Source organism: Oncorhynchus mykiss, chromosome 23 (assembly GCF_013265735.2).
Source record: "Oncorhynchus mykiss isolate Arlee chromosome 23, USDA_OmykA_1.1, whole genome shotgun sequence".
In the NCBI taxonomy this organism is placed as follows: Eukaryota; Metazoa; Chordata; class Actinopteri; order Salmoniformes; family Salmonidae; genus Oncorhynchus; species Oncorhynchus mykiss.
This window is the reverse complement of record NC_048587.1, coordinates 56862011-56880350: the sequence shown is the minus strand read 5'-3', so window position 1 is coordinate 56880350 and position 18340 is coordinate 56862011. Positions and strand designations below refer to the sequence as shown.

Here is an 18340-nt window from a genome sequence, read left to right as displayed (position 1 = left end):
ACATGATAATGTACATTTATACAATCCAAATCTCCCCCTTCCTGGTGTTGTGATAAATACATCAACAAGACTCTTTTCTCTGTATATATCAATGATGTTGCTCTTGCTGCGGGCGATTCCCTGATCCACCTCTACGCAGACGACACCATTCTGTATACTTCCGGCCCGTCCTTGGACACTGTGCTATCTAACCTCCAAACGAGCTTCAATGCCATACAACACTCCTTCCGTGGCCTCCAACCGCTCTTAAACGCTAGTAAAACCAAATGCATGCTTTTCAACCGTTCGCTGCCTGCACCCGCACGCCCGACTAGCATCACCACCCTGGATGGTTCCGACCTAGAATATTTGGGCATCTATAAGTACCTAGGTGTCTGGCTAGACTGTAAACTCTCCTTCCAGACTCATATCAAACATCTCCAATCAAAAATCAAATCTAGAGTCGGCTTTCTATTCCGCAACAAAGCCTCCTTCACTCACGCCGCCAAACTTACCCTAGTAAAACTGACTATCCTACCGATCCTCGACTTCGGCGATGTCATCTACAAAATAGCTTCCAATACTCTACTCAGCAAACTGGATGCAGTTTATCACAGTGCCATCCGTTCTGTTACTAAAGCACCTTATACCACCCACCACTGCGACCTGTATGCTCTAGTCGGCTGGCCCTCGCTACATATTCGTCGCCAGACCCACTGGCTCCAGGTCATCTACAAGTCCATGCTAGGTAAAGCTCCGCCTTATCTCAGTTCACTGGTCACGATGGCAACACCCACCCGTAGCACGCGCTCCAGCAGGTGTATCTCACTGATCATCCCTAAGGCCAACACCTCATTTGGCCACCTTTCGTTCCAGTTCTCTGCTGCCTGTGACTGGAACGAATTGCAAAAATCGCTGAAGTTGGAGACTTTTATCTCTCTCACCAACTTTAAACATCTGCTATCTGAGCAGCTAACCGATCGCTGCAGCTGTACATAGTCTATTGGTAAATAGCCCACCCAATTTTACCTACCTCATCCCCATACTGTTTTTATTTATTTACTTTTCTGCTCTTTTGCACACACAATACCTGTACATGACCATTTGATCATTTATCACTCCAGTGTTAATCTGCAAAATTTTAATTATTCGTCTACCTCCTCATGCCTTTTGCACACAATGTATATAGTCTCTCTTTTTTTCTACTGTGTTATTGACTTGTTAATTGTTTACTCCATGTGTAACTCTGTGTTGTCTGTTCACACTGCTATGCTTTATCTTGGCCAGGTCGCAGTTGCAAATGAGAACTTGTTCTCAACTAGCCTACCTGGTTAAATAAAGGTGAAATAAAATAAAATAAATAAAAAAGGAGACACATTTTAAAGTTAAAGTTTACCACTGAAACCCAAGCTTCTACATACCACTAAAGGGCATCTGAACTCTCTTTGACCTGCTTTTGGCCCTTTAGCACATAAACCTCAGGAATTGCATTGGGTCAATGTGGGATGCGTTGATCTTATGGTGGTTGTGTGTTTGTCCGGTTTACCACCACGTCCCTTTGGTTAAACTTTTATTCTCCAGACAACTAGTTAGGCTATAATCAGGTGCTTCTTTCAGAGCCCGTTCTATTCTGTTTCATTTAAGTATATACTATCCTGTTCTATTTAAGTATATACTATGCTGTTCTATCCTGTTCTACTGTATTTAAGTATATACTATCCTGTTATATTTAAGTATATACTATCCTGTTCTATTTAAGTATATACTATGCTGTTCTATTTAAGTATATACTATCCTGTTCTATTTAAGTATATACTATGCTGTTCTATTCTGTTTTATTTAAGTATATACTATCCTGTTTTATTTAAGTATATAATATGCTGTTCTATTCGGTTTTATTTAAGTATTTACTGTTCTATTCTATTATATTTAAGTATATACTATCCTGTTTTATTTAAGTATATACTATGCTGTTCTATTCTGTTATATTTAAGTATATACTATGCTGTTCTATTCTGTTCTATTTAAGTATATACTATGCTGTTCTGTTCTGTTCTATTTAAGTATTTACTGTTCTATTCTGTTATATTTATGTATATACTATTACTATAGTCTATTATGTTCTATTTAAGTATATACTATTCTATTATATTTAATTATATACTGTGCTGTTCTATTATGTTCTATTTAAGTATATACTATTCTATTATATTTAATTATATACTGTGCTGTTCTATTCTGTTCCATTTAAGTATATACTATTCTATTATGTTCTATTTAAGTATATACTGTTCTAATCTGTTATATTTATGTATATACTATTATATTCTGTTCTATTTAAGTATATACTATTCAATTCTGTTCTATTTAAGTATATACTATTCTATTATGTTCTATTTAAGTATATACTGTTCTAATCTGTTATATTTATGTATATACTATTCTATTCTGTTCTATTTAAGTATATACTATTCTATTCTGTTCTATTTAAGTATATAGTGGGGCAAAAAAGTATTTAGTCAGCCACCAATTGTGCAAGTTCTCCCACTTAAAAAGATGAGAGAGGCCTGTAATTTTCATCATAGGTACACTTCAACTATGACAGACAAAATGAGAAAAAAAATCCAGAAAATCACATTGTAGGATTTTTAATTAATTAATTTGCAAATTGTGGTGGAAAATAAGTATTTGGTCAATAACAAAAGTTTATCTCAGTACTTTGTTATATACCCTTTGTTGGCAATGACAAAGGTCAAACGTTTTCTGTAAGTCTTCATAAGGTTTTCACACACTGTTGCTGGTATTTTGGCCCATTCCTCCATGCAGATCTCCTCTAGAGCAGTGATGTTTTGGAGCTGTTGCTGGGCAACACGGACTTTCAACTCCCTCCAAAGATTTTCTATGGGGTTGAGATCTGGAGACTGGCTAGGCCACTCCAGGACCTTGAAATGCTTCTTACGAAGCCACTCCTTCGTTGCCGGGGCGGTGTGTTTGGGATCATTGTCATGCTGAAAGACCCAGCCACGTTTCATCTTCAATGCCCTTGCTGATGGAAGGAGGTTTTCACTCAAAATCTCACGATACATGGCCCCATTCATTCTTTCCTTTACACGGATCAGTCGTCCTGGTCCCTTTGCAGAAAAACAGCCCCAAAGCATGATGTTTCCACCCGCATGCTTCACAGGTATGGTGTTCTTTGGATGCAACTCAGCATTCTTTGTCCTCCAAACACGACGAGTTGAGTTTTTACCAAAAAGTTCTATTTTGGTTTCATCTGACCATATGACATTCTCCCAATCTTCTTCTGGATCATCCAAATGCTTTCTAGCAAACTTCAGATGGGCCTGGACATATACTGGCTTAAGCAGGGGGACACGTCTGGCACTGCAGGATTTGAGTCCCTGGCGGCGTAGTGTGTTACTGATGGTAGGCTTTGTTACTTTGGTCCCAGCTCTCTGCAGGTCATTCACTAGGTCCCCCCGTGTGGTTCTGGGATTTTTGCTCACCGTTCTTGTGATCATTTTGACCCCACAGGGTGAGATCTTGCGTGGAGCCCCAGATCGAGGGAGATTATCAGTGGTCTTGTATGTCTTCCATTTCCTAATAATTGCTCCCACAGTTGATTTCTTCAAACCAAGCTGCTTACCTATTACAGATTCAGTCTTCGCAGCCTGGTGCAGGTCGACAATTTTGTTTCTGGTGTCCTTTGACAGCTCTTTGGTCTTGGCCATAGTGGAGTTTGGAGTGTGACTGTTTGAGGTTGTGGACAGGTGTCTTTTATACTGATAACAAGTTCAAACAGGTGCCATTAATACAGGTAACGAGTGGAGGACAGAGGAGCCTCTTAAAGAAGAAGTTACAGGTCTGTGAGAGACAGAAATCTTGCTTGTTTGTAGGTGACCAAATACTTATTTTCCACCATAATTTGCAAATAAATTCATTAAAAATCCTACAATGTGATTTTCTGGATTTTTTTTCTCATTTTGTCTGTCATAGTTGAAGTGTACAAATGATGAAAATTACAGGCCTCTCTCCTATTCTTAAGTGGGAGAACTTGCACAATTGGTGGCTGACTAAATACTTTTTTGCCCCGCTGTATACTATGCTGTTCAGGTCTACTTAAGTATATACTGTGCTGTTCTATTCTGTTCTATTTAAGTATATACTATTCTATTCTGTTCTATTTAGGTATATACTATGCTGTTCTGTTCTATTTAAGTATATACTATTCTATTCTGTTCTATTTAGGTATATACTATACTATTCTATTCTGTTCTATTTAAGTATATACTGTTCTATTCTGTTATATTTATGTAAATACTATTCTATTCTGTTCTATTTAGGTATATACTATGCTGTTCTGTTCTACTTAAGTATATACTGTGCTGTTCTATTTAAGTACTGTATATACTATACTATTCTATTCTGTTATATTTATGTATATACTATAATATTCTATTCTGTTATATTTAAGTATTTACTGTTCTATTCTGTTCTATTTAAGTATATACTATACTATTCTATTCTGTTCTATTTAAGTATATACTATGCTGTTCTATTCTGTTCTATTTAAGTACTGTATATACTATACTATGCTATTCTGTTATATTTATGTATATACTATAATATTCTATTCTGTTATATTTAAGTATTTACTGTTCTATTCTGTTCTATTTAAGTATATACTATACTATTCTATTCTGTTCTATTTAAGTACTGTATATACTATACTATTCTGTTATATTTATGTATATACTATACTATTCTATTCTGTTCTATTTAAGTATATACTGTACTGTTCTATTCTGTTCTATTTAAGTATATACTATGCTGTTCTGTTCTACTTAAGTATATACTATGCTGTTCTATTCTGTTCTATTTAAGTATATATTATGCTATTCTGTTATATTTATGTATATACTATAATATTCTATTCTGTTATATTTAAGTATTTACTGTTCTATTCTGTTCTATTTAAGTATATACTATACTATTCTATTCTGTTCTATTTAAGTACTGTATATACTATACTATTCTGTTATATTTATGTATATACTATACTATTCTATTCTGTTCTATTTAAGTACTGTATATACTATACTATTCTGTTATATTTAAGTATATACTATACTGTTCAATTCTGTTCTATTTAAGTATATACTATGCTGTTCTATTCTGTTCTATTTAAGTACTGTATATACTATACTATTCTGTTATATTTATGTATATACTATACTATTCTATTCTGTTCTATTTAAGTACTGTATATACTATACTATTCTGTTATATTTAAGTATATACTATACTGTTCAATTCTGTTCTATTTAAGTATATACTATGCTGTTCTATTCTGTTCTATTTAAGTACTGTATATACTATACTATTCTGTTATATTTATGTATATACTATACTATTCTATTCTGTTCTATTTAAGTACTGTATATACTATACTATTCTGTTATATTTAAGTATATACTATACTGTTCAATTCTGTTCTATTTAAGTATATACTATGCTGTTCTATTCTGTTCTATTTAAGTATATACTATACTGTTCTATTCTGTTATATTTAAGTATATACTATGCTGTTCTATTCTGTTATATTTATGTATATACTATGCTGTTCTATTCTGTTCTATTGTGAAAACTGGTGAAATTAGTTATTCATCAGCGCTAGACTGAGGAGACTGTCTGTCTGTATGTTTCTCTCGCTCAATAACATTTCAATTTTTATTGGCATGGGAACATATGTTTACATTGTCAAAGCAAGTGAAATAGATAATAAACAAAAGTGAAAAACTATTATTTTAACGTTTACTGTTATTTTTTTTATTGTTTATTTCACTTTCTCTCACTCTCTTCCTCTCTTGAAATTACTTTACTTTAAGCTCATAGGCTGTACTGTACTAGTCAAACATCTTTATTTTAATAACTTATCAAATTGTATTTGTCACATGTGCCGATAACAACAGGTTTACACCTTACAGTCAAATGCTTACTTACAAGCCCTTAACCAACAACGCTTTAAGAAGTTAAGAAAAACAAATAAAAATAACTATTTGGTAAAAAATGTTTAAAAAAAAAATTAAAGTAACAAATAATTAAACAGCAGCAGTAAAATAACAAGCGAGGCAAAATACAGGGGGTACCGGTACAGAGTCAATGTGTGGGGGCACCGGTTAGTTGATGTAATTGAGGTAATATGTACATGTACAGTGCCTTGCGAAAGTTTTCACCCCCTTTGGCATTTTTCCAATTTCGTTGCCTTACAACCTGGAATTAAAATCGATTTTTGGGGAGATTGTATCATTTGATTTACACAACATGCCTACCACTTTGAAGATGCAAAATAGTTTTTCTTGTGAAACAAAACAAGGAACTACACAAAAAAACTGAATACTATTCACCCCCCCAAAGTCAATACTTTGTAGAGACACATTTTGCAGCAAATACAGCTGCAAGTCTCTTGGGGTATGTCTCTATAAGCTTGACACATCTTGCCACTGGGATTTTTTTCCCAATCTTCAAGACAAAACTGCTCCAGCTCCTTCAAGTTGGATGGGTAACGCTGGTGTACAGCAATCTTTAAATCATACCACAGATTCTCAATTGGATTGAGGTCTGGGCTTTGACTAGGCCATTCCAAGATATCTAAATGTTTCCCCTTAAACCACTCCAGTGTTGCTTTAGCAGTATGCTGAGTGTCATTGTCCTACTGGAAGGTGAATCTCCATCCCAGTCTAAAATCTCTGGAAGACTGAAACAGGTTTCCCTCAAGAATTTCTGTGTATTTAGCACCATTCATCATTCCTTCGATTCTGACCAGTTTCCCAGTCGCTGCCGATGAAAAACATCCCTACAGCATGATGCCGCCACCACCATGCTTCACTGGGGGGATGGTGTTCTCGGGGTGATGAGAGGTGTTGTGTTTGCTCCAGACATAGCGTTTTCTTTGATGGCCAAAAAGCTCAATTTTAGTCTCATCTGACCAGAGTACCTTCTTCTATATGTTTGGGGAGTCACCCATATGCCTTTTGGCGAACACCAAACGTGTTTGCTTATTTTTTCCTTTAAGCAATGGCTTTTTTCTGGCCGCTCTTCCGTAATGCCCAGCTCTGTGGAGTGTATGGCTTATAGTGGTCCTATGGACAGATACTCGAATCTCCGCTGTAGAGCTTTGCAGTTCCTTCAGGGTTATCTTTGATCTCTTTGTTGCCTCTGATTAATGCCCTCCTTGCCTGGTCCATGAGTTTTGGTGAGCGGCCCTCTCTTGACAGGTTTGTTGTGGTGCCATATTCTTTCCATATTTTAATAATGGATTTAATGGTGCTCCATGGGATGTTCAAAGTTTCAGTATATTTTTCTAACCCAACCCTTATATGTTCTTCTCCACAAATTTGTCCCTGACCTGTTTGGAGAGCTCCTTGGTCTTCATGGTGCCGCTTGCTTGGTGGTGCCCCTTGCTTAGTGGTGTTGCAGACTCTGGGGCCTTTCAGAACAGGTGTATATATACTGAACTCATGTGACAGATCATGTGAGACTTAGATTGCACAAAGGTGGACTTTATTGAACTAATTATGTGACTTCTGAAGGTAATTGGTTGCACCAGATCTTAGCAGAGGGGGTGAATACATACTGTATGCACGCACCACTTTTCTGTTTTTATTTTTTACAATTTCTTGAAACAAGTTACTTTTTTCATTTCACTTCACCAATTTGGACTATTTTGTGTATGTCCTATTCAGGAATTCCAAATAAAAGTGTAATTCAATTACAGGTTATAATGCAACAAAATAGCAGAAACGCCAAGGGGGATGAATACTTTTGCAAGGCACTGTAAGCAGAGTTAAAGTGACTATGCATAGATTATAAACAGAGAGTAGCAGCAGCGTAAAAGAGGGGTCTGGGTAGCCGGTTGATTATCTGTTCAGGAGTCTTATGGCTTGGGGGTAGAATCTGTTAAGAAGCCTTTTGGTCCTGGACTTGGCACTCTGGTACCGCTTGCCATGCAGTAGCAGAGAAAACAGTCTATGACTAGGGTGGCTGGAGTCTTTGACCATTTTTAGGGCCTTGCTCTGACACCGCCTGATATAGAGGTCCTGGATGGCAGGAAGCTTGGCCGTACGCACTACCCTCTGTTGTGCCTTGAGGTTGGTGGCCGATTAGTTGCCATACACCTTGGCTGTCAATTCTGGACAATTGTGTGCTGCCTTTGTATTAATGATGCCAGTATTTGTAGTAGCTTGTCTCAATAAAATGCACATTTTTTCATAACTATTTGAAGTTTTATTTGTTATAGAGCTGGTATTGTTGGATGAAATTAGGCATTTAGTGTCTGTGTATGTCCACAGACACTAAATACCACAGTATGCTGGGTGCACGACTCCGTATGCATACATGTGACAATCCTCTCTCTCCTTCTCTCTCTCCCTGCCCCTCCTCCCTTCCTCTTCTTTCTTTCCCTCCCTCCGTCCCTCCCCTCTCTCTCTCTCAGCTCCGTCCGTTTGCCCCTCCCTGGAAGCCCCTGTCCACGGGAGGAAGTTTGGCTCCAAGTATTTCATCGGTCATGAGGTCCATTTTACCTGTTCCCATGGTTACCACCTGGTGGGCCCCGAGACACGTGTGTGTCAGGAGAACGGGAGTTGGAGCGGTGTCAACACCATCTGTAAAGGTAAAGGTACAGTACTGTTTGTCTGTCTGTCCAAACAGATACTATAGACAAACACACGTCACTTTAGGTAATGCTGGGCTGAGGAAATCATGAAGAGATGGACCGGCACACACTGCTCCACCATACCTCTATTTGGCCAGTAACTTAATAAATGTTTCAATGTGTCTGTCCACCTGACACCAGAGCCCATCTCACTCTTTAGATTGCAGTTTCCACCAACACAACCTTTTGTCAGTGTGTTGTTTTGCTGTCTCCTACACACACGTTCCTCTTTAAAAGGACTTTAGTTTTACAGCAGCCAGTCACTGTAAAGGTCTCACATGGTTGTTATTTCACTACTGCTGCTGCCATGGCCTCGGTCCTCACAATGCACAGGAATGTACTGGTATTACAGAGAGCTAGAGGGGGACAGAGTGGGAGAGAGGGAGCTGGGGAGAGGGAGATGGTGAGGGAGAGATGGAGAAAGGGTGTTCGTAAGGTGTAAGGAGAGAAGGTAACAGGGAAAAATGTTAACTACATGCTGACGTTACATCAGAGTGCTTTTATGTATTGGGGCTGTGTTTGCACAGTAGAGATCCATCCATTCACCTGTAAATTCTTAGCTTTTACTACAGACATCACTATGACTGTAAACTCCCATCCTGTTCTTCACAATTTGGCCTGTGAAGATTTTAAAACTGTGGTCAGAGCGGCTGCAGCGGCTACACAAACACTCACTGTTGGGTAAATGCAATGTGACTATGCACACTTAACCTGGGTCGTGTTCATTAGGGCATGTTTAGTTTGTTACTCTGTAGAAAGAACACTAATGGACAGAAAGCTGCCATCTGCAACACCAACCCATTGTTATTCTAGAATCTACAGTAGTCTCTTCAGACGGAGGGTCCTGTAGACATGTAAAGATTGATGACGGCGGAAGAGAGAGGGAAGGAGAGGAAGAATGTAGAAGAGGAGAGAGCGGGTGAGAGAAAGAGAGGGAGAGCGGTAGAGAGAGAGAGAGGGGTAGCGAGTGGGTGAGAGAAAGAGAGAGAAAGGAAGGAGCGAGAGAGGAGGAGTGAAAGAGAGGGTGAGAGTGAGAGGGTGAGAGCGAGAGAGGGTGAGTGAGAGAGAGAGGGAGAGAGAAAGAAAGAGAGGGTGAGAGAGAAGTATAGGAGGGCAGAGTATCTGGGTCTTTGGCTCTGTGGACTAACTGTATTTTGGACTAGAGGGAGAGAGGGAGGTCTTTAGCTCTGTGGACTAACTGTGTTTTGGACTAGGGAGGGAGAGAGGGAGGTCTTTAGCTCTGTGGACTAACTGTATTTTGGACTAGGGAGGGAGAGAGGGAGGTCTTTAGCTCTGTGGTCTAACTGTATTTTGGACTAGGGAGGGAGAGAGGGAGGTCTTTAGCTCTGTGGACTAACTGTATTTTGGACTAGGGAGGGAGAGAGGGAGGTCTTTAGCTCTGTGGACTAACTGTATTTTGGACTAGGGAGGGAGAGTGGGAGGTCTTTGCTTCTGAGAGCTTACTGTATTTTGGACTAGGGAGGGAGAGTGGGAGGTCTTTGCTTCTGAGAGCTTACTGTATTTTGGACTAGGGAGGGAGAGTTGGAGGTCTTTGCTTCTGAGGGCTTACTGTATTTTAGACTAGGGAGGGAGAGTGGAAGGTCTTTGCTTCTGAGAGCTTACTGTATTTTGGACTCCTCCATGGTGTTAATTTGCCTTCCCCAGGGGCCACCTGTGGTACAGGACAGGTAGCGATGTATAGACCAACTACATAGAGACCTGAGAACACTGACTGAACCACTTTACATAGAGACCTGAGAACACTGTGACTGAACTGACTGAACCACTTTACATAGAGACCTGAGAACGCTCTGACTGAACTGACTGAACCCCTTTACATAGAGACCTGAGAACACTGACTGAACTGACTGAACCCCTTTACATAGAGACCTGAGAACACTCTGACTGAACTGACTGAACCCCTTTACATAGAGACCTGAGAACACTCTGACTGAACTGACAGAACCACTTTACATAGAGACCTGAGAACACTCTGACTGAACTGACTGAACCCCTTTACATAGAGACTTGAGAACACTGTGACTGAACTGACTGAACCACTTTACATAGAGACCTGAGAACGCTCTGACTGAACTGACTGAACCCCTTTACATAGAGACCTGAGAACACTCTGACTGAACTGACTGAACCCCTCTACATAAAGACCTGAGAACACTCTGACTGAACTGACTGAACCCCTTTACATAGAGACCTGAGAACACTCTGACTGAACTGACTGAACCACTTTACATAGAGACCTGACAACACTCTGATTGTTCTGACTGAACCCCTTTACATAGAGACATGAGAACACTCTGACTGAACTGACTGAACCCCTTTACATAGAGATCTGTGAACACTCTGATTGAACTGACTGAACCCCTTTACATAGAGACCTGAGAACACTCTGACTGAACTGACTGAACCCCTTTACATAGAGACCTGAGAACACTCTGACTGAACTGACTGAACCCCTTTACATAGAGACCTGAGAACACTCTGACTGAACTGACTGAACCACTTTACATAGAAACCTGAGAACACTCTGACTGAACTGACTGAACCACTTGGGATGTTTCTCAAATGACACCCTATTTAGTGCACTACTTTTGACCAGAGCCCTATACCCTGGTCAAAAGCAGTGCACAGTGAAAAGGATGCCATTTGTTACACAGCCTTGGAATGTCTGGGCTTCTGCCTGTAGCGATGGCCGGACAGAGATGTGAGCCATCAATAGCATGCTTAACATAGCTGCATGCTATCAGACCATGGGCTGTGGTGCTGTAATGACAGCATGCATGGCCTTAGCCTCTGCTTCCTGGAACCCCAAAACAAAGAGACTGTAGGGAGAAACAGAAACACAAGAAGGGGTTATTTTACAGTAGCCCTGCTGCCCGTCCTGGGGTGTGTCCCAAATTACATCATAGTCCCTATGTAGTGCACAAATTATGGGCCCTAGTCTAAAGTATTGCACTACTTAGGGAATATGGTGCTATTTAGGATGTAGTGGTTATTATGGTGGAATAGCAACAGCATGTAGAGGGGAAGGAGAATGTGCCCTGCTCTGGAATGTGGTCTAGTACTGTACAGGTGTTTTCTGAGTCCACTGAGACATTTAATGGTTTCATTCAGGGAGGGATCTGAGCTCCAGACTGAAGAATGGAACTTTTCTTCTGCTCCCCTTGTCTGTTTGTGTGAGGACTAGGAACCAAATCAAATCAAATCAAATGTATTTATATAGCCCTTCGTACATCAGCTGATATCTCAAAGTGCTGTTCAGAAACCCAGCCTAAAACCCCAAACAGCAAGCAATGCAGGTGTAGAAGCACGGTGGCTAGGAAAAACTCCCTAGAAAGGCCAAAACCTAGGAAGAAACCTAGAGAGGAACCAGCCTATGTGGGGTGGCCAGTCCTCTTCTGGCTGTGCCGGGTGGAGATTATAACAGAACATGGCCAAGATGTTCAAATGTTCATAAATGACCAGCATGGTCGAATAATAATAAGGCAGAACAGTTGAAACTGGAGCAGCAGCACGGTCAGGTGGACTGGGGACAGCAAGGAGTCATCATGTCAGGTAGTCCTGAGGCATGGTCCTAGGGCTCAGGTCCTCCGAGAGAGAGAAAGAAAGAGAGAATTAGAGAGAGCATATGTGGGGTGGCCAGTCGGAACCCCTCTTAGCTGGCCGCTCTAGGTCAGACAAGGTCACCCTGTGTGTTTGTGTTATTCCTCCTCCAGCAGTAGAATAATTTGGCAGACCTCAGTAGTCCTGCTCCAGGTATTCCACCAGTCCAGAGAGAGGTGGCGGTGGATACAGGGTGGGGGGTAGAGTAGGGTGTGTGTGTGTTATTCTTAATCCCCTGATAGAGCCACTACTCTCAAGAGAAAGACAGCTTTCTTCTAACTTTGTCCACTTTGCACTTGAAGAGACATTCTTGTTGTAATTGATTAAGTTTCCAAGCTAGAGGAGTAACCTTTTTCTTCATGTTTATAAAACAGTACACATCTCTTCTAGATAGTTTTTCACTTGTTATAAGCAATGACATGAACCGAGTCCGTGGAAGGCACGTGTCTCTTAAAATTATAGAGTTAAAACCATTAAAACCATAATGCTAAAAAAGCCATTCCAACCGTCTCTGGAGAGCTTTATTCATCATGCTCACATAATCACCATCCATCCCTGCAAGTCCATCTAGCTCAAACTATACCACTTCTTTATACAGTATGAATCAGGAGGGAAGCATTTCATCTCTTATTTAAAGCACTTTAAACCGAGAGGCTGGAGACTTGAAGGGAAGTATTGACGGGGAAAGTAGTGAATTGTCCTCCGTCCGTAAATGATGGTGCCAGGTTATTCTGGTCTGATTCTGCTGTATAACGTATCACCCCTCCCCTGGACAGAGAGCAGATATACAGTTGAAGTCGTAAGTTTACATACACCTTAATCCAAATACATTAAAACTCAGTTTTTCACAATTCCTGAAATTTAGTCCTAGTCAAAATTCCCTGTTTCAGGTCAGTTAGGATCACCACTTTATTTAAAGAATGTGAAATGTCAGAATAATAGTAGAGAGAATGATTTATTTCAGCTTTTATTTATTTCATCACATTCCCAGTGGGTCAGCAGTTTACATACACTCAATTAGTATTTGGTTGCATTGCCTTTAAATTGTTTAACTTGGGTCAAACATTTCAGGTAGCCTTCCACAAGCTTCCCACAATAAGTTGAGTGAATTTTGGCCCATTCCTCCTGACAGAGCTGGTGTAACTGACTCAGGTTTGTAGGCCTCCTTGCTTGCAAGGTCAGGGCTTTGTGATGGCCACTCCTATATCTTGACTTTGTTGTCCTTAAGCCATTTTGCCACAACTTTGGAAGTACGCTCGGTGTCATTGTCCATTTGGAAGACTCATTTGGGACCAAGCTTTAACTTCTTGAGTGAAGTCTTGAGATGTTGCTTCAATATATCCACATCATTTTCCTCCTCATCATGCCATCTATTTTGTGAAGTACACCAGTCCATCCAGCAGCAAAGCACCCCCACAACATGATGCTGCCACCCCCATGCTTAACGGTTGGGATGGTGTTCTTCGGCTTGCAAGCCTCCCCCTTTTTCCTCCAAACATAACTATGGTCATTATGGCCAAACAGCTCTATTTTTGTTTCATCAGACCAGAGGACATTTCTCCAAAAAGTATGATCTTTGTCCCCATGTGCAGTTGCAAACCGTAGTCTGTCTTTATTATGGCGGTTTTGGAGCAGTGGCTTCTTCCTTGCTGAGCGGCCTTTCAGGTTATGTTGATATAGGACTCGTTTTACTGTGGATATAGATACTTTTGTACCTGTTTTCTCCAGCATCTTCACAAGGTCCTTTGCTGTTGTTCTAGGATTGATTTGCACTTTTCGCACCAAAGTACGTTCATCTCTAGGAGACAGAATGCGTCTCCTTCCGGAGCTCTATGATGGCTGCGTGGTCCCATGGTGTTTATAGTTGCGTACTATTGTTTCTACAGATGAACGTGGTACCTTCAGGCATTTGGAAATTGCTTCCGAGGATGAACCAGACTTGTGGATGTCTACAATTTTTCTTCTGAAGTCTTTGCTGATTTCTTTTGATCTTTCCATGATTTCAAGCAAAGATGCACTGCGTTTGAATGTAGGCCTTGAAGTACATCCACAGGTACACCTCCAATTGATTCAAATGATGTCAATTAGCCTATAAGAAGCTTCTAAAGCATTACATCATTTTATGGAATTTCCAAGCTGTTTAAAGGCACAGTCAAGTTAGTGTATGTAAACTTCTGACCCACTGGAGTTGTGATACAGTGAAATAATGTCTGTAAATAATAGTTGGAAAAATTACTTGTGTCATGCATAAAGTAGATGTCCTAACCGACTTGCCAAAACTATAGTTTGTTAACAAGAAATTTGTGGAATGGTTGAGAAACTAGTTTTAATGACTCCAACCTAAGTGTATGTAAGCTTCCAACTTCCACTGTACAGCTCCTAGATGGGTCTAAGACAAGCAGAGAACTGACACTGGGACAAAGTATGTATTTTCAACAGTTTCAACCACAGAGATAAATAGAACACTAGAATGGTTATTGGGATTCCACATGCCAGGAAATGCTACTGCATCTTGATCAGGGACATCTTTCATTATTTCAGCTCTCCCTTTTGTCCATAGATGTGAGTGAGTGCTCCAGTAACCCATGCCAGAACGGAGGGACCTGTGTAGAGGGAGTAAACCAGTACAGGTGCACCTGTTCACAGAGCTGGAATGGATCCAACTGTCAGCACCAGACACAGACGGGTCAGCAGTACCAGACATCATACACCTGATACCCTACCAGAACACATAGGAACTAGCGACAACTGCATGACATTGCTATTCGTTACTATCTCACTTATTATGTTTTGTATTAGTGGATATCTGTTGGTAGTCTGTTTTGTGTTAGTCTGTGTTGTGTTGATAGTCTGTGTTGCGTTTATTGTCTGTGTTGCATTGTTAGTTTGTGTTGCGTTGTTAGTCTGTGTTGCGTTGTTAGTCTGTGTTGCGTTGTTAGTCTATGTTTACGCAAGATGGCGCCAATAGACATGGCAGCTTCGCTTCTAGTCCTTAGAAAACTGCAGTATTTATTTTTTAATGTATTATTTCTTACATTGTTAGATCAGAAAACCTTAAGTGCTATTACATAGAGCTGGGAAGAACTATTGGATATCAGAGAGATGTCAACTTACCAGCACAACAACCAGGAATACGACTTTCCCAAAGCAGATCCTTTGTCTGCACCTCCCAGCGCATTTGAATTGATTCCAGAGGCCAACCCAAAACAACGGAGTCGGAGGAGAGGTTGCCGGAACGGTCTTCTAGTGAGGCTTCGGATGCGCGCACACCACCTACCTCTTCCGAATATATTACTCGCTAATGTCCAGTGTCCCTAGTTAACAGTCGACAAAGTCAGGACTAGAGTTGCTTTGCAAAGAGGTATCCGGGATTGTATCATACTCTGTTTCACGAGACATGGCTAGCTGGGGACATGCTGTCGGAGTCCGTACAGCCAACGGAATTTTCAGTGCATCGCGCCAACAGGAACAAACATCTCTCCAGTAAGAAAAGGGCGGGATTGTATGTTTCATGATTAACGACTCATGGTGTAATTGTAACAACATACAAGAACTCAAGTCCTTTTGTTCACCTTGACCTAGAATTCCTCACAATCAAATGCCGACCGTATTATCTCCCAAGAGAACTCTCCTCTGTTATCGTCACAGCCGTGTATATCCCCCCCGCAAGCGGATACCTAGACGGCCATCAAGAAACTTCACTGGACTTTATCCAAACTGAAAACCATATATCCTGAGGCTGTATTTATTGTAGCTGGGGATTTTAACAATGCTAATTTGAGAACAAGGCTACCTAAATTCTATCAACATATCGATTGCAGTACATGAGCGAGTAACACGCTCAACCATTGCTATTCTAACTTACGCGTTGCATACAATACCCTCCCCCACCCTCCCTTTGGCAAATCTGACTATGACTCCATCTTGTTGCTCCCCTCCTATAGGCAGAAAGTAGGAAGCGCCCGTGCTTAGGTTATCCAACGCTGGTCTGACCAATCGGATTCCACGCTTCAAGATTGATTCGATCACATTGACTGGGATATGTTCCGGGTAGCCTCAGAGAATAACATTGACGTTTATGCTGACTTGGTAAGCGAGTTTATAAGGAAGTGTATAGGAAATGTTGTACCCACTGTGACTGGTAAAACTTTTCCTAAACAGAAACCATGGATTGATGGCAGCATTTGTGCAAAACTGAAAACACGTACCACCGCATTTAATCATGGCAAGGTGACTGTAAATATGGCTGAATACAAAACAGTATAGTTATTCCCTCCGTAAGCAATCAAACAAGCAAAGCGTCAGTATAGAGACAAAGTGGAGTTGCAATGTAACAACTCAAACACAAGACGTCTGTGGCAGGGTCTACAGACAATCACGGATTACAAAAAGAAAACCAGCCCCGTTTTGCTTCCAGACAAATTAAACAACTTCTTTGATGACAATACAGTGCCGAGAGTGTATGTGTGTATGTGACCAATAACATCTGCTAACCATGTGTATGTGACCAATAACATCTGCTAACCATGTGTATGTGACCAATAACATCTGCTAACAATGTGTATGTGACCAATAATATTTGATTTGATGTTGTGTTGATAGTCTGTGTTGTGTTGTTAGTCTGTGTTACGTTGTATTGTCTGTGTTGTAAGTCTGTGGTGTGTTGTTAGTCTGTGTGGCGTTGATGGTCTGTGTTGCGTTGTTGGTCTGTGTTGTGTTGTTGATCTGTGTTGTGCTGTTGGTCTGTGTTGTGTTGTTGGTCTGTGTTGTGTTGTTGTTCTGTGTTGTGCTGTTGGTCTGTGTTGTGTTGTTGGTCTGTGTTGTGCTGTTGGTCTGTGTTGTGCCGTTGGTCTGTGTTGTGCTGTTGGTCTGTGTTGTGTTGTTGTTCTGTGTTGTGCTGTTGGTCTGTGTTGTGTTGTTGGTCTGTGTTGTGCTGTTGGTCTGTGTTGTGCTGTTGGTCTGTGTTGTGCTGTTGGTCTGTGTTGTGTTATTGTTCTGTGTTGTGCTGTTGGTCTGTGTTGTGTTGTTGGTCTGTGTTGTGCTGTTGGTCTGTGTTGTGTTGTTGGTCTCTGTTGTGTTGTTGTTCTGTGTTGTGTTGTTGGTCTGTGTTGTGTTGTTGGTCTGTGTTGTGCTGTTGGTCTGTGTTGTGCTGTTGGTCTGTGTTGTGCTGTTGGTCTGTGTGTGTTGTTGGTCTGTGTTGTGCTGTTGGTCTGTGTTGTGTTGTTGGTCTGTGTTGTGCTGTTGGTCTGTGTTGTGCTGTTGGTCTGTGTTGTGTTTATAAGTCTATGTCCTCGTCTGTGTTGTTTGTCCATGTATTGTCATGTACAGTACCTCTGCATGGTGGTGTTGTTTGTCCATGTATTGTCATGTACAGTACCTCTGCATGGTGGTGTTGTTTGTCCATGTATTGTCATGTACAGTACCTCTGCATGGTGGTGTTGTTTGTCCATGTATTGTCATGTACAGTACCTCTGCATGGTGGTGTTGTTTGTCCATGTATTGTCATGTACAGTACCTCTGCATGGTGGTGTTGTTTGTCCATGTATTGTCATGTACAGTACCTCTGCATGGTGGTGTTGCTTGTCCATGTATTGTCATGTACAGTACCTCTGCATGGTGGTGTTGTTTGTCCATGTATTGTCATGTACAGTACCTCTGCATGGTGGTGTTGTTTGTCCATGTATTGTCATGTACAGTACCTCTGCATGGTGGTGTTGTTTGTCCATGTATTGTCATGTACAGTACCTCTGCATGGTGTTGTTGTTTGTGCTTTATGTGCGTGTTTATGCTGTCCAGTGGTGCAAGGGCCCTCGAGGCCCTCTCGGGGCCACCGGGTGAAGTTTAAGCTCTTCCCTCTCCCTCTCTCGTGTTCAGCTCCGCCCGAGTGGAGCGTCATGAATGACCCGGCGTTCAGCAGACGTCCCCGCTGTGCCAAAGTGGACCGCGCCCAACACTGCAGCTGCGATGCTGGCTTTCACATGAGTGGGACATCTGACAACAGTATCTGCCAGGGTGAGATATGAGATG

The 18340-nt window shown here is 40.9% G+C and overlaps 1 protein-coding gene across 2 annotated transcripts in view; it reads left to right on the top strand.

Moving 5' to 3' along the window:
• The window catches only part of LOC110503005 (fibulin-7), a 30064-nt gene that overhangs the window by 6293 nt on the left and 5431 nt on the right, over nucleotides 1-18340 (top strand). For both annotated transcript variants that reach the window (XM_036960867.1, XM_021581369.2), the window contains 3 exons: nucleotides 8474-8650; nucleotides 14874-14999; nucleotides 18188-18325. In XM_036960867.1, the coding sequence (XP_036816762.1) occupies nucleotides 8474-8650; nucleotides 14874-14999; nucleotides 18188-18325 (441 nt within the window). The remainder of the gene's footprint in view (nucleotides 1-8473; nucleotides 8651-14873; nucleotides 15000-18187; nucleotides 18326-18340) is intronic.